The 16426-nt window shown below is 40.4% G+C and overlaps 1 protein-coding gene across 15 annotated transcripts in view; it reads right to left on the bottom strand.

Moving 5' to 3' along the window:
* The window catches only part of LOC110345474 (uncharacterized), a 793246-nt gene that overhangs the window by 740290 nt on the left and 36530 nt on the right, over nucleotides 1-16426 (bottom strand). For 2 of the 15 annotated variants that reach the window (XR_015442337.1, XR_015442338.1), the window contains exon 1: nucleotides 4120-12201. The exons of 11 other annotated variants lie outside the window; for them this stretch is intronic. Coding sequence is in view for 1 of the 4 variants with exons in the window: in XM_087189512.1 (XP_087045638.1) it covers nucleotides 14844-15090 (247 nt within the window). In the remaining 3 variants the exon portion in view is untranslated. Of the gene's footprint in view, nucleotides 1-4119; nucleotides 12202-14614; nucleotides 15091-16426 lie in introns of those variants that run through there. 2 more of the 15 variants (XR_015442343.1, XM_087189512.1) reach the window with 1 other exon arrangement.

Below are 16426 nucleotides of genomic sequence, written 5' to 3'. Positions count from 1 at the left end.
GAGGAATGGAGGGGTTGAAGGGAGGGCTGGGCAAGAGCGAAAAATAAGAACCAAGAGAGACTATGTAAAGGTGCAAATTTCCAATGATGAATGTCATTATATTGAATACCTAAAATGTACGAATGATTAGAATGAATAATTGATAATGTAAAATAGGAAGAAAAGGTCCAAAGGGGTAGGGGTAGTGGGAGGGGCAGGGGAAAGAAAAGAAGGGAAAGGAAAAATGCTGAGAAATGGAAAAAATGGAAATAAAGTCTTGGTAAATAGGGAAGGGTGGAGGGTGTGAAGGGAGGTCTAGGAATGGGGAAAACATAAGAACCAAGATGAATTATGTAAAGGTACAATTCCCAATGAGAAATGTAATTGTGTTGTATATCTACAATGTACCAATAAAAGAATTTAATAAAAATAAATAAATAAATAAATAAATGACTCAATCAAAAATGGGCAACTGAAATAGGCACTTCTCAAAAGAATTACAAATGGCCAATAAACATACGAAAAACTGTTCAACACATCTGGCCACTAGAGAAATCCAAACTAAAAGAACACTGAAATTCCACCTCACTCCAGAAAAAACATGGCCACTCTTAAGAAATCAAACCATGACAAATTCTAGTGAGGCTCCAGGGACAAAGGAACTCTCTTCTACATTGTTGTTAATAAGAATGTAAACTAGTGCAAGTGCTATGGAAATCAGTATGGCAATTCCTCAGAAAACTAAAAATGGAAATCCCATTCCACTCAGCTATTCTCCTTCTAAGCATCTTCCCAAAAGAGTTACAGACATCATATTACAGTGATACATGTGTACCCATGTATATAGCAGTACAATCTATAATAGTTAAGTCTTGGAAGCAACCTATATGTCCATCAATAGATGGGTGGATAAAGAAAATGTGGTATTTCTACAAGATTGAGTACTACTTTGCCATAAAGAAGGATAAATTTGAGACATTTGTAGGAAAATGGGTGCACTTTGGATTCATAATGTTAAGTGAAATAAATCAGACACACAAGCCTGAATATCACATTTTTTTTCTTATATGAGAAATCGGAAGTATAAATAAATTAAAAAGCAAAATAAAAGACAGATAATAGGAAACATGGAGTTAGATCTTTTTTAAATGGGAAGGGGACCAAGAGATGGAGGGCAGAGGCAGAGTAGGAAAGGGGAGGGAATGTAAAAAGATGTATTATGTACATATACTAACTTCCCATGATGAATGTAATCATTATGTACCACAAACGTGTACCAATAAAATTTTTAAAACAATTACACAAGCAAAGAAATGTCTTAAAGATACAAAATCTTTGGTATGATAGATTAACTGTCATCCGGTATGCATGTAAGTGTTACCTTCCTGCTGAAAAACATGCTAGAAAATCAATAGCTTGGAACTGGAAGTTAGATGTGATAAAAAGCTATGAGGAAAGCCAGATATCACCCTTGCTGTGCTCTATTATTAAATTAGGAGAGAACACTGTGTAAATGATGCAAGGCTGGAAAACAAAAGGCAGATAAAGCAAAAATAGACAATGATAAGGTGTGGAGTTTTGCCCTTTGAGAATTGCTTTACACCTAGTCTTATGGGAAAATTAAAACGCGCAAGACTTGAATTATACAAAGTCTTCAGGAACATGCCTTTTAAGTTAAAGACAACCACCCTGTATTTTCTTAACAGTGTTATTGAAGTATAATTTACATGCCATAAGATTCATCCTTCTAAGTGTACAACTCAATAATTTTTACTTTTTAAATATTTTTTAAATTGGCTGAATTTTGTAACCATCTACAGAATCCAGTTTTAGAGTTTTTTTATCACCCCAATAATATCTCTTTTTTTTTTCAGTACCAGGGATTGAACTCAGGACCTTGTGCTTGCGAGGCAGGCATGGTGCCGCTGAGCTAAATCTAAATCCCCTCCCCCATCAATAATATCTCTTAAGCCCACTTACAATTAAAACCCAGGCCCATCTCTAACCCCAGGCAACCACTAGTCAACCTTTTGTCTCTTAGATATGCCTTTCTGGGCTTCTCATACAGTAAAGATGTGACTTTGGCTGCCTGTCTCGCAAACACAAGGTCCCGAGTTCGATCCCTGGTACCAAAAAAAAAAAAAATATGTGACTTTGTATCTGGCTCATTTCACTTAGCGTGATGTGTTTGGGGTTCATACACATTGTAGTATATATAATTTTTACCTTCTATTACTGAATATAATTCCATTGTGTGGATCCTATAGCTGCTTCTAGGCTGGAGTTTAGATGGCCCAGATGTAGTCACCTCTTTCTGCATGTTCCAGATGTGACTCTGAATGGCAGATGGTACCCAAATATATCCACCATCAATTCCTTCCCCCTTCTTCTGTACACTCCTTAGTAATGAGAGATGGGTTAGATCCTCCTCCCGTCGAATCTGGGCTGGCTCTGTCATCTGTCTTGTCCAATAAGATAAAGCAGCAATGGTGTTCTGGGACTTCTAAGCCCAGACCAGAAGAAAAGTGGCAGCTGCTGCTTCTCCCTCTTGAAATCCAGTCATCATACTTTAAAGGCTGAGGCTATAAAACTGGATGAAGAGACATCACAAGGAGAAATCCCTGGACAATGTAAGGCCATCTTGGCTGTTCCCATTGTGGCCAAACTCCTAGCTAAATGCAGCTGCATGGGTGACCCCAGCTATATCACAGGGAGGTGAGAAAGCACCCAGCTCAGCCCAGTTAACCCACTCATCATAAGAAATAATAAATGTTTCCAGCCATCCAGTTTTGGACTGGTATTTATACAGCAGTAGGTAACAGAAACATCATGACTTAACTAGTCTTTCTCTGCCTTTTTAATTCTAATTGATTTTTCTACCTATGTTTTTATAGTTGCATTCTATTCTACAGAGATTTCCAATGGGCCCAGACTTTAACACCACTTTCATGGTTATTTATGGTATGTTGAAGAATTTTATGTCAGTAAACTTGGTTCCTATATTCATATGCCAAACTCTTGAGGCAACACTCTTTAAATGCTCTAAAAATAATTACCTAGAGAGTTTATAAAAATGGACTCTCCATCTTCCCCTCCACTCCCTCACCATACTGATTCCATGGATAAGGAATCAGTATCCAGCTGCTCCCCCAACAGTGTACAAGTTAATTTAATAACCTCACCAGGAAACCTATTTCAATAACTCAATTAAGTATTTCCTGAATTTTGATTAAAAGCTAAACTCTGTGAAAAGGATACAAAAGCTGTCAAAATACAATCTTTGGGCCAGCAATATACTTCAGTGGTAGAGCATTTGGCTGGCACACACAAGGCCTATGTTTGATCTCAGCTACATATACCTCCAGTCCTCTAGAGGGCAGCAATCACAAACTACAGGATGTGAATGGTCCTCACACACACACACACACACACACACACACACACACACACACACACACACACACAGGCCCCAGAGCTATTTAATGGACTGCATTCAATAGTAAAGACTTTTACTGTTCCTGAAAACAGTGCATCCTTCAAGTTTGTCATTCATCTTTGTCAATCTACATTCTCAGCCCAGCTCCTAGCACAACACAGGTGCTCAATGACTCAATTCAGTGACTGTCATTGAGTTGGCAAGATAACTCTGGGCTTTGGTGGTCAAGGAAGCCTTCATCAAGGATAGGAGACTGAAAATGGACTGTAGGGAAAAGCATGCAGTCAAAGAGGCAGCATAAAAGCTAAATAGGCCTAATGGAGCATTCCCTCCTTTCAATTAAGAGGAAATCCTCAATGTGGAACTAGATACGTATGTGGATCAGCACATACTACAGGATCATGCTTATTATAACTCATGAGCTTTGAAAATTGTCCTAATCAATTCCTGTCATCTACACACACCTCAGAAAACACAAAATGGAAGAAGGTAAGAACCACTACAACAACACCTGCAGCACAGTGTCTGTCTCCTGCCTTGAGAGACAAGAAAGCCCACAAATTCTATATACATCTGCCTATTCTATATACAAAGACTACAGTTCCCTGACACCAAGCTATATCTCCAGGACACTGTAGTTCTGCTCATTTGAAAAGTAGCAGGAATGGGAATTCCCAAAAATCAGGCTACTTCTGATTTCTTACCTTCTGTGTCTTCAGAGTTCATAAAGGGCTTCCATGAGCTGAGAGGCCATGCAAAGTAGAGATGTGTATCAAAAACAGGAGACCACCACTGCCTGCCTCACAAGCACAAGGTCCAGAGTTCGATCCCAGGTACCAAAAAAAAAACAAAACGATGTGCTCAGGGAAGTGGACACAGAGAACAAAAATAGGACACCACCAAAGATAGTCACACAGCTTTAGTGAGCACACCCAACACTCAATGGCAAAATATAATGTGCACATGCTGGTTTGAGAGGCTTCTCAGGTAAGTTCAGAAGCAATTCATGCTTCAGGAAAACATGTTAATTAAAATATGAAACACTTGTCCTACCATGCAAGCATTCTACACCAGCAGGCTCCAGTAGACCATTAACAATCCATATCAGTAGAAAAACTGTTAGGTGGGGTATTATTCAAAGTGAAAGAGTCCTATGAACTAACAGGTATATAGAACCTTCCTACAAAACCAACAAGTTCCTGAGAAGGAAATCAAATATAACTTTCTAAAATCAAGTACAACTCAGCATGGATGACATTTCATGTGAAGGTCATGGACAGATTTCTACAGTATTAGGAAGATTTACAGTGGTGGGAGAAGACAGGCCCTGTGCAATTTGGGTACTTCACCAACATAGGAGGACCCTGCCTACTGTCCCAGATAAATAAGGCCAGGCCTATAGTATTGTGAATAAATATTTAAAACAAAGCTGTGGTGTCTGTCTGGCATGGAGATAATGAGGAGGCACCCATGGGAAAAGATGAAATGGGAAGAGAAAACAGCATATAGGTCTGAGCCCTTTCCAAGGACTGGACCTTCCTTTCAGAATGGCACTTCCTCAGGACACAAGCACTCCCTTCTACCTTCAGTAAGTTGCCACCCCTGTCAGGCTAACCCATATCATCTCAAGACTCTCTGAATAAATGAAGTTTCATTCTCCAGTTAGCTCTAGGGGGAACAAAGCTGTTATTTTGATCTTCATAAGTCTTTTATTCCCAGGAAGGAGGGGTGCTACATACGTTGCCTCCAAAACCTCCAGAATGGCCTCCTCCCCTCCCCCATCTTCTGAGGAAGAATTTATCTTTGTTCCATCTAGTTTTGGGAAACTGTTGTAATGATCTCAATATGAGTAAAATAGAAAACTGGAAGAGCTCTAGAGAGGTCAGATTAATTTACATGAGAAAGGGCACAAAACTGATCTTGGAAGAATATAATAGATCTGGAAGGCAAGAAAAGAAATTAAAGGGCTAGACTGTGCAGAAAAGACGCTGCAGGGGGAAGTGGAGGAGCAACTAGTGATGAGGAAACTTTGGGAAGAGAGATCTGTAAAGATGGTTTGGGGTGGCATAGTTACTCTTTTGCTCCCTCTGCCAAAGGCATCTATTTTGACCAGCACACACTGCTTTGGAAATGGGGGTGTTGTTTTATCCTGACTTGGGTTTCATTTGGATGTGACAGTATGCTGAGATTGGCTTACATGCAGTCCATTTTCATTCAGTTTATATGACATTGAGACTGGCTAAACAGAGCAAGGAAAGGGAAGCATTTCCCATCATGCTTTTTCAGAACACTAGCACCCACATGGAGATTTATAATGCATATTAACATTCCAGCCAAGTTTCTGGAAAAACAGTCAGCAAAAGAGCTTATATAACTTTAAGCCAGCATCTTCCAAATTTAATTTACCACCAAACTGTTCATATGAGGCACTTTAAGTACCTTGGCACAAAGAATAAAGCACTAAGACCAAAAGTTATTGTTTGGTGACATGGAGAAAAAGAGAACATTGGATATTATGGCCAGAAAACATCATGGCATTTATATCTCTGCCCATAACAAACTGTTTCAAGTGCAGCTTAAGTTAAAGTTAACTGTTTAAACTTACCTTCAGCCAGGAAGAACTCTTATCATTGAAAAAAACTTCAGGCAAGGGAGAGGAAGAAAATAGGAGGAGATGGGGAGAAATAATCTGCCATGGCCACACAGAGCAGGGGAATGAATGCTGATCTTGAGGAAGAAGCAGCAAATTGCTAAAGACACAAGGCTTTTGGTTGTTGGAGAGATAAGAAGCTTTGGATAACCAAGGTCAGTGGTTGCTACATTATGGGGAAGCCTTCCACAAAGTCAGTAAAGGAAAACTCAATATTTAGAGGTATAGAAACAAAGATTAGAATTTACTAGTTAGGCCCAGGAAGCAAGGAAAGGCTGAGTCAAGAACAAAGCAATTCCTACAGGAAGAAATTCAAACCAGGCCAGAACTTGTCCCACTAGTTAAATGTTAGCCCTGTTCCACAATAAAGTGGCACTGGAAAGTGATATGGCTAGTGAGGTTGATCTTGTACCTACCGTGTATCATTATAGCTTATTGTATATTAATGTTTTGGGTGACTGTGTGAAATAACAGATATGTTCTTCTCATAACAGTGCTTTTCTCAGCTTCATAAAGTCCTGACCTAAATAAATGTGACTAGATTAAGAACTATAAAAGGAATTGAAAGTGTAGTCAAGGATATAATTCCTAAAATGGCACCCGGCCTAGAATGTTTTAATTCTACAAAATTTTTTAGAAAAAAGTGGTATCTGTTTTCTTTTCATTTCCCCCAAGGTATTTTTGAATGCAAGTAGGGCTGGGGCTCAGTGGTAGAGTACATGCTTGGTATGCTTATGCAAGTGCTCTGAGGGCTACCATTTGGGAACCACTGTCTTGGTCAAATGCTATCTTAATGAAGCTTATTTTGATCTGGGTGTGTTTTGCCTATTAGAAATTGAGAACTCAGAACTCTAAACAAAGCAAACAGGTAGTTAGGGCAGCAACACCCAAAAGAACGACATCAGAGTCTCTCTACCTGGCGAGGAGGGCACAGTGAGTGGCAACAATTAGGCAGAGCAGTCTTTCTTAAGATACAGCAATGACTGAGGATGCTCATTTGGATTTGGGATGGAGTGAGGTCTAGAAACCAGGATGTTCCCAGGAACCTAGTTATAGAGAGAACTGTCACCACATAGAAACGATGCATATGATATACATATGACAAAAAGAGTCTGTCCATTAGGGATTCCTACAGCCAAGCCTTTTCTAGGACCAAGCTTTATTCAAAGGAAAGCATCCTTTCTAAAGCCACCTAACTGTAACCCTAACTCTAACACTTCTTGGAAGTGTGTTTTCATCAGTAGAATAAGAATAATAGTTGCCACCAAGCTTCAGTGAGGCCTATTATGGAAAGCACAACAGCCTATCAGTTATACAGTATTATTCCTCCTTACATCCTCTTCTCTTCCTGCCAGAGTTTCTTGCATACTAATAATTTTTAAATATATTACTATACCAAAAGAACATTTTCATTACCTGATATTCCTGTTCTGTGTTCAGGGACTTCTGATCCCATCTGTTTTATAGAATTTTTCATATAATAGAATTCTTTGAAACCAGATCAGCCAATTTCTGTTTCAATGAACCATTTGTTCCCTAGGCCACAAAAATAGCTTCCACAAATAAATCCTATGTATTTGTGAAAACATCATTTTACCTCTGATATATGCAAACGTGCTTTGGAAATGAAATTGCCTTGTAAGTTTGTTGTTGATGTTTTGCAAATTTTCATTAGTACTAATTAAAGTCTTAGATCCTTCTAGCTTCTTAATCTTGGGACTTGCTGTTCAAAAAAGGCATGCCCACATGGGGAGCCAACAGTGAAATCTCTTTGATCCTTACTCAAACAGCAGAACATTTTCTTTTCAGTAATGAACTGCTCATTTTACTTCTATAATTCTTCTTTTCCTCTATTTCTTCTTCTCCTTCCTTTTCATGACTTCTTAATCCAGCTTTAAAATTTAATTCTTTGATTTAATCTGTTTGCAGTATTGATTCCTCCCAGCCATTATCAATGCTTATGCAGAAATTTATGTGCTGCTTGTATAAAACAGAAGGCTAAAAGATGGGTGTTTTTCTTGCACTCTAAAAAAATGGCATAGAGAAGCCATAGTTGGTGTTAAAGTTTACATCTAAAATATCCCCCAAAAGTCTCATGTGTTTGGAAAGTGATTGCATCATGGGACTGTTATATTCATAGCTGCCTGCTGTTTGGGGTTGGGCCTGGTGGGAAAGGGAAGATCCCTGGGAGTATGACCTGGAAAGGTTTATTCTTGTCCCAGGCTTCTCCATTCTCTCTGTTTCTTGGCTGCCGTGAGGTGAGCAGCTTGATGTTTCTGCATTGGAGCTAGTGGCCCACGGACTGAGTCTCCTGAACCATGAGATAAATTAATCTTCTCCTCCCTTAAGTTGAAGGTGTTGGGTATTTTGTCCCAGTGACAGGAAAATGACTAATATAGTTGAATAAGCAAATTTTAAATCAATAAAGCTGTTATTTTAAAAATAAAAAGCAATGAATTAGTACTGACCCACCCCCTCTAAAGCAAATACAGATTCACAAACTCTCCTCCTCAGAAACAAAGCATTTTTCAAGATTTCCCAGCATAAAGAATGATAACATCCTTCTCCTGATATCTAAACAAAACCCAGAGAACCCTCTCCCAGGGTCACTAGTGAGACATGTGGGATAACAGTGAAAGGATTCAACTTATACAGGCATTTAATTTATTGGTATTTGAATGTATCCTTTAAGGACTAAAATCAATTACAACATCCCTGATTATACTCTGGTGAAATATGTGTATCTATAGCAAACTGGCCATTAAGAAATAAGCTTTAGCCGGGGATTTAGCTCAGTGGTTCCACCGCCTGCCTCACATGCACAAGGTCCTGAGTTCCATCCCCAGTACCAAAAAAAAGAAATAAGCTTTGCATCTTTCCTCCTAATGCAAAATGATGGTAAATTAGGATAGGGTAATCAGATCACAACCTTACATAAGAAAAATATATTATGAACAACCTTTGGATCTAGTCAAAGCTCCCTTCTTTGTAAATTTTACTTTCCATATTTTTGTTTAATCCTATCTTGCCAGTGTGCTGTCCTTGTAATTCATTCTCTAGCTCGGGTGGACTTACTGCTACTTAGGATGGCAGATACAACAGAGAAAAGATGATGTCACCCTTTAGCCAAATTGCACTATTATTCCAGCACCGCATGTACTCTCATTCATTTATCTCTGCTGACATCACTCCACAGGAAGGTTTTTCCAGGGCAGATGTGTGCTCCCTTGGCAACAAAAGTGGTGGAAAATGCACATCCATTTTAAAATCCTGAGAGGTAGAATTTAGTAAATCTTGACTTTTTTATAAATCGGAAAAAAAAAGCGCATAAAAGAGACATCAAATGTTGTCCTCAAACCTGATCTGACTACAAATGTCAAATAATTAAATGTGAAACAACCCCCAAACTTATTCTCATTATAAAAATATTTTCTTCATTTAAAGGCATGCTATTGGCTCACAAAAGTATTATGCAAATTAAAGCAATCTATTTTGCAAGTATATGTGCATGTGCTAAGAAATGACTTTACATTTTGTGATCATTTGATAAGGAGTTGGGGCAAAAATTAGTAAAAGATTATTATGCAGGTTTCCACCCAAGTGGGCTAAAGCAGCTTGAAGACTGAATGCAGTCATTACAAAGATAGGAGGGGACTTTTCGAAGAGAAAAGCAAGCAATCAGAGAAATGGTACAAAACTGAAAAAGCAACCCAGGAAATGAAAGTGAAGAGAAAACCCAGGAAAAGTCAGGCTCGTTGGAGGGATCCTTTCCCCCACATTTGCTGTTTTCTCCCTACCCCTACTCCAGTTCTTTGGAACTGTAATTCTTTTAGGTACACTTTTTGAATTTTTTTACAACGTCACCCATGAACATGCAAAAATTTCAATAGAACCCAAAGAAACACAAAAAAATAAATCTCTTTCCAGCTGCTGAAACCAGCTCTCTAGATTCCCCCTCATCCTCCAACCCCCAGGACAAGCATTGTTACCACCTTCCTGTTCTCTTTGTTGTTGTGTATGTGTGTACTTCAGACCTTTTGGGTGTCTAAAGAAGGCTATGGCTCCCCCTTTCAGAAGAATGCTTGAAGTATGTAAAGACAAATACAAAGGATTACAAAAGAAATCAGTTATACTGTAATCCAGTTCTATTCAAGAGCTTAGGGAGCCATAGCTTCTGGGATAAGAACTGGAGTGTTCTGTGCTCAAGGCTCACAGCCCAGTGCTCGCTTTGGCAGCACATATACTAAAAAAGGCTCACAGCCCATGGGAGCAGACATATGTGCACCTACACCCTTCCCCACCAGTGGCAGCATGCCTTCTGCAGTGGGTGCGGCTGCAGCTCTGTGCAGATCAGCTGACACCAACACACCCTTCCCTCTACTGCTGAGAGTGTGACTAATAGTACTCAAGGCCCATAGTGCCCCTTTCTACAGAGAACTCTCCAGTTGTGGCAACACGCTGCCACCCACACAGGAGTAAAAAGGATTGGACAACACTGTGTAATTCTGGATCGGGCCAAATCTGATACCCACTGAGACCACTTCCTTATTTAACTTTTCCCCTCCTCTCTTCTGTTCCTACCCCTTCTCCTAGGAGCAACCCCTCCTAAAAGCACAAGAATCCCTGTCTCTGCCGATAAAAATAAAAACCTATCTTCCTATGTCTTCTTTAGGGCAGTCAGGATGAGATTTTTAATCCCTGGCTAGGTAGAGTCAGTGCCCACCCCAGCCTGAAGCAGCCATAAGGTAGACATTCAGCCTCCTGCATCCCTTAATAATAAGTGATCAAAATCTCAAGGGAGAAAATGAAGAAGGATAGGAAACATAAGATAGATAGAAAAGAGACAGGAAAAATTGTAATTTTTAAGTTGTACTTTTAATAAAAACTGCAGGTTCAGGACACAAACCCATTCATAAGTCCTAAGCTTCTTCCCTTTAATCTATAAATGGAACTTAGCCATTCCATTTTACCTGTAAATCGGTCTTCTTCACCTGAGAATAGGGATCCATGGCCTTTCACCTGTAAAATAGGCCTTTCCCCATGGGTGAGCTACACCTGTGAGGGCTGTCACCCTGCAGAAAAAGCTGTTGCCTCACATCTGTAAATTGAATCTCTTCTTTCCATAGATTCACAAGTTCTACAGATTTCCACTCCTAAATCCCCCATAAATGTACCCAGCTCAAGCGCATAAGTGCCTCTCTCCCACCTCTCTCTCTCCCCACCTAAACTCTAGTTCCCTGAACGTGTACTTTAGAATTCTGCCCAATAAACTTCTTTTTGGGGGGATGAGGGGGGTACCAGGATTGAACTCAGGACTTTGAGTTTGTGAGGCAGGTGTGGCGCCACTGAGCTAAATCCCCAGCCCTCCAGTAAACTTCTGTATACCTCTTTTTTAAAAAATACAATCCCTGTCTCTGCTTCTAGAGTTCAACCTAACACACTTACTTGTCCTGTCCTTTACCTTGATTTTTCCACTTGGAAAGGATTTCATATCTGTGTATGTGGATCTGTTGCACTCATTTATCAGCCACATACTATTCCATTAAATGGTTTTACCATAACTAATGTGGGACATTTCCAGCACAGTCATTTCCAGTAGCCCCTCTCTGGAAATTTTAAAATCTAATTTTTACACATTTAAAAGCAATTACATCTTTACCACATTTTTTAAGTATCTAGTTAGTTGCTGAGGAGCCTTTCTTTAATCTCATGAGCTATAAAACTTTAGTACCTTGTTGAACGGTTGAAATAAACCTCTGTTCTCTAAGTAGTTTATCATTAAATGTGGCAAATTCTAAAGATTCAGCTAGCTTCTACCTCCTGCATCTCTCAGCCTTTACAGCCCCATCCTCAAACCATAAAGCTCAACACAATCCCTGTTCTAAACCAGAGCAAATCAAAGATCTGCAAACTTTTAGACCAACCTTGGCGAACCTTTTAGACACCGAGAACCCAAACAGCAACCCAAAATCCACTTATTTATCACAAAGTGCCAACACTGCAATTAAACCTGAATACTGAGGTTTTAGTTTAGAAAAAACAACTCATTCATTAACATCTTTTGTCTTAGAAGAAAAACACAATAACAGAGCTTCCAATGATACAAACAGCCCACTCCAGGGCCGGGGATGTAGCTCCATGGCATTGAGGCTGCCTCGAAAGTTCAAGGTCCTGAGTTTGATTTACCGGGGGGGGGGGGGGGGGGGGCACAACACAGCCCACTGAGGCATGTGTGCTGTAGGTTCATCACCACAGATTTACACCCTCAGATCCCTGGGTCTCATCACATGCCTCCCTCGTGGGGAGAGAGAAGATGGCCTTGAGTCTGGTAGGAAGCTTCTAGCTCTCTTCCTATCTCTCTCTCTCTCTCTCTTGCCATTCCTAATGACAAACTTCCATTCCAAGTACAGTTCAAATCCTAAAGGGAAGAAAAACCATTCTCTTCAGATCCTAAAGGAAGAAAAATGCATTGGAAGGAAATTCACTCCATGGTGTACTATTTGTTGAGTGTGTGTGTGTGTGTGTGTGTGTGTGTGTGTGTGATGTTTGGTTTGGTATGAAGCTGCTCTATGCCTTCCTATGTGTCGAAATTTCCCATAGTTTAAGTTCCACTTCCTCAAGATCGAAACCAGTTCTTGCTAGGCATGGTGTACATGCACATAGTCCCAGCACTCAAGAGGCTGAGGCAGGAGGATCACTGTGAGTTTGAGGCCAGCCTTGGCTACATAGTTCAAGGCCAACCTGAACTGCATAGGGAGACCCTGTCTGAAAAAACAAAAGATCAAAAGCAGTTCTCACTTCCTTGCCTTGCAGCTTTGCACAGTTATATATCTAGAGAAACATAAGGAAGCAGGTGCTAATAGCCGGATGGAAGACACTGACCAACAGAGCTGGGGATGCCAGGCTGCAGTATGGTCTCTGCAGAACTCACTGGTGGGGCAAGTTCTGTTGTTTGCACCGAGGAGCTCAGACTGACAACACATTGAACTTCTGTTTCTCTTTTCCTCACAGGCTCCACCCTCTTCAACCACAAAAAGATAATTAACTTCATTCAAAATCAGAGAAAGAAGCCAGTACACACCTGTAATCCTAATACTCTGAGGCTAAGGTAGGAGGAGAAAATTCACAACTTAGCAACTTAGCAAGACCCTGTCTCAAAATAAAAACTTTTCATTTTTTTTGGTACCAGGGATCGAACTCGGGTCCTTGCGCTTAGGCAGCAGGTGGCAAAACCACTGAGCTAAATCCTCGGGCAGCAAAACTTTTTTTTTTAATGGTTTAGGATGTGGCTCAAAGCAAAGGTTCAATCCCAGTATCAAAAAAATCAGAGCGATGCAAAATAGATTCCACCTCAAAAGATAAAATGTTCAATGAACTGTGTTGGTAAAAACATGTGAACACATACTGCTAGTGGGAGAAGAAATGATCCCATGTCCTCTAAGAGAATTTGGTCATCGAGATCAAGTGTGAAATGCAAAACCTTTGACTCTGCAGTTCCCCTCATAGGGACTTATTCTTTTTCTTTAAAGGACCACATAGTAAATATTTGGGACTTCTAATGCAAAACAACACTGTCACAACTACTCAATTCATTGTAGTGAGAAGCCACCATAGACATAATTAGGCACACCTGTGTTACAGTAAAACTTTTTATTTCATGGCAACTTGATTTGGGCCCACAGGCTGTAGTTTTCAAACCCTGGTAGGTATCCTGGCACATACAAACACACATGTACAGTGTCCCTCACACTAAAAGCCTAGGAATCTGACCATCTTGATGTTATCAAGAGAGCCAGATAACTCAGTCATAGCACCTCCATTCAATGTAATATTTGCAGCCCCTAAAAAGAAGGTGGCAACCAGGTGTGGTGGCACATACCTGTAATCTCTGCATTTGGGAGGCTGAGGCAGGAGGATCTCTGTGAGTTTAAGTCCAGCCTAAGATACATAGTGGGTTCAAGGCCAGCCAAAACTACATATTGAAGCCTTATCTCAAAAAAAAAAAAAAAAAGAGGCAGTTCTCTGTGTACTGGTAAGGGTTGATGTATAAAATATATAAAATGTTTTAAAAAGTAAAATAGGGCCAGGGATGTAGCTGAGCAGCACAGCACCTGCCTGGCAAGTGCAAGGTCCTGAGTTTGATCCCCAGTACCAAAAAAAGACAAACTAGAAAGCAGGCAGAATATGCTTCCATCTGTATTAGAAGTGCTTGTGCGAGTCCGCCACTGCAGCCCGACCGACCGAAGGGAGCCTCGCAGGGCCCCTCCGCTGCTGCTGGCACCGCTCTGCGCCCACCCCCACCCCACCCGCAGGCCCCCCGGGCGTGGGATGTCCAGGCCGCTGCAGGGACAAGGAATCAGTCGGGGTTGAAGCCCCGCTGCGTCGGGTCCGCCGTCCCTGAAGAAATGAGTGGTGGCTTGGCTCCAAGTAAGAGCACACCATATGTGTCCAACTTGCCCTTCTCCCTGACAAACAACGACTTATACCGGATATTTTCCAAGTATGGCGAAGTTGTAAAGGTTATTATAATGAAAGACAAAGATACGAGGAAGAGTAAAGGGGTTGCATTTATATTATTTTTGGATAAAGACTCTGCACAAAACTGCACCAGAGCCATAAATAACAAACAGTTGTTTGGTAGAATAATAAAGGCAAGCATTGCTATTGACAATGGGAGAGCAGCTGAATTCATCCGAAGGCGAAACTGCTTTGATAAATAGAAGTGTTATGAATGTGGGGAAAGTGGACACTTAAGTTACGCCTGTCCGAAAACCATGCTCAGAGAACGTGAGCCTCCAGAGAACAAAGAAGAAGAAAAAGAAAACTGCCAAACCGGAAGAAATTGAGGACGCAGCAGAAAGTGAAGACGAAGGGGAAGACCCCGCTCTCGACAGTCTCAGCCAAGCCATCGCCTCCCAGCAAGCCAAGATTGAAGAACAGAACGAATGGAAACCCAGTGCAGGAGGCCCTGAGGGGCCTCAGACGATTCACGGAGCCCACATCCTCATCAGAGGATTCACTGCACCTGAGGATAAGGAAGAGCACACACTTCAGTGATGAGGAAGAATTTAGTGATTAGAGTTGTATAATGTAAATGTCAGGAAAATGAAAACCATCTGTAGTACAAATTATTTGCATGTAAGAACACTTAGGACCAAATAGTAATTGTTTACCATAAAACAGCACTTAGAAGATGAAAAATAATTTTTTTAAATTATCATGTTTTGAGATAGTTGTGGTGACATACTCCTGTAATCCCAGCACTCTGGGAGGCTGAGGCAGGAGGACTGCAGGTTTAAGCCCAGCCTGGGCAACTTAGCTAGTGAGCCAGACCCTGCCTCAAAATAAGAGATAATTTTAACAGTTGCACTGAGGATATAGCTCAGTGTGAAGGCCTTGGATTCAATTCCCCATATAGAAAAAAGATCATATTTCTACCTTGCTTTGGCATGCTATAGACTTAACATCTCTAATCCAAAAATCCAGAATGCTCAAGTGGAAAATACCACACCATGCAACTATGATTCACAGGCAACATGAAAACCACTGTATCCAATTGACTTCAGGTTATGTACGGAAGGCATTTATGAAGCATAAGTGAAATTCATGCTTAGACTGAGGTTCCATCCAAAACATATCACGTTCTGTATATGTACATATTCCAAAATACTTCTGGTACCAATCTTTGTGTTTGTTTGGTTTGTTTGGTTTTATGAGACAGGCATGCAGTTCTTCCTATGCAGTTCAGGCTGGCCTTGAACTTGCTATGTAGTAACCCAGGCTAACCTCAAATTTAAGGCAATCCTCCTGCTTCAGCCTACAAAGTGCTGGGATTAGAAGGAGAGTACCACTGCACCTGGCTGGTCCCAAGTATTTGGGATAAGGGATACCCTGCCTGTACTAAAACTGAGGACTTGTTAATAATAATCAAACTTGAAAAGAACTAATTTTAATAACAAAACAAATACTACAATGGTAATGCTATTTTTATCCCATAAAAGGTAGGTATTAAAACTTGAAAACTTTACTGTAAATGCTTTAGTCATGTCTCACTGGTTTATAAGTACTTCTGAAATAAATTCAATCTTTAAAACAAAAACTTCATATGAACTGAAAAAATAAGGGGTTTAATAGTACTGTTAATAAACTTCAAAAAGATGTTGTCTTTAAATATGGGTACTCGATCATCTTCTTTCAGCTTTCTCCCAGTCTACATGTATGTAAATTACAAATATCCATAAAATAGCCAGCGTGGGGGCGCACACCTGTAATCCCAGCACTGGGAGGCTGAGAAAGGAGGGTGCTGTGAATTCCAGGCCAGCTTGGCCTACACATAGAGTTCAAGGCCAGCCTGAATTACA

This window comes from Heterocephalus glaber, unplaced genomic scaffold, assembly GCF_053883595.1.
Source record: "Heterocephalus glaber isolate CG9 unplaced genomic scaffold, H.glaber_assembly_v1.0 deba00001543, whole genome shotgun sequence".
Classification (NCBI taxonomy): Eukaryota; Metazoa; Chordata; class Mammalia; order Rodentia; family Bathyergidae; genus Heterocephalus; species Heterocephalus glaber.
Note: the sequence above shows the minus strand (reverse complement) of the source record. Positions and strands in the feature narration are given on the sequence as shown.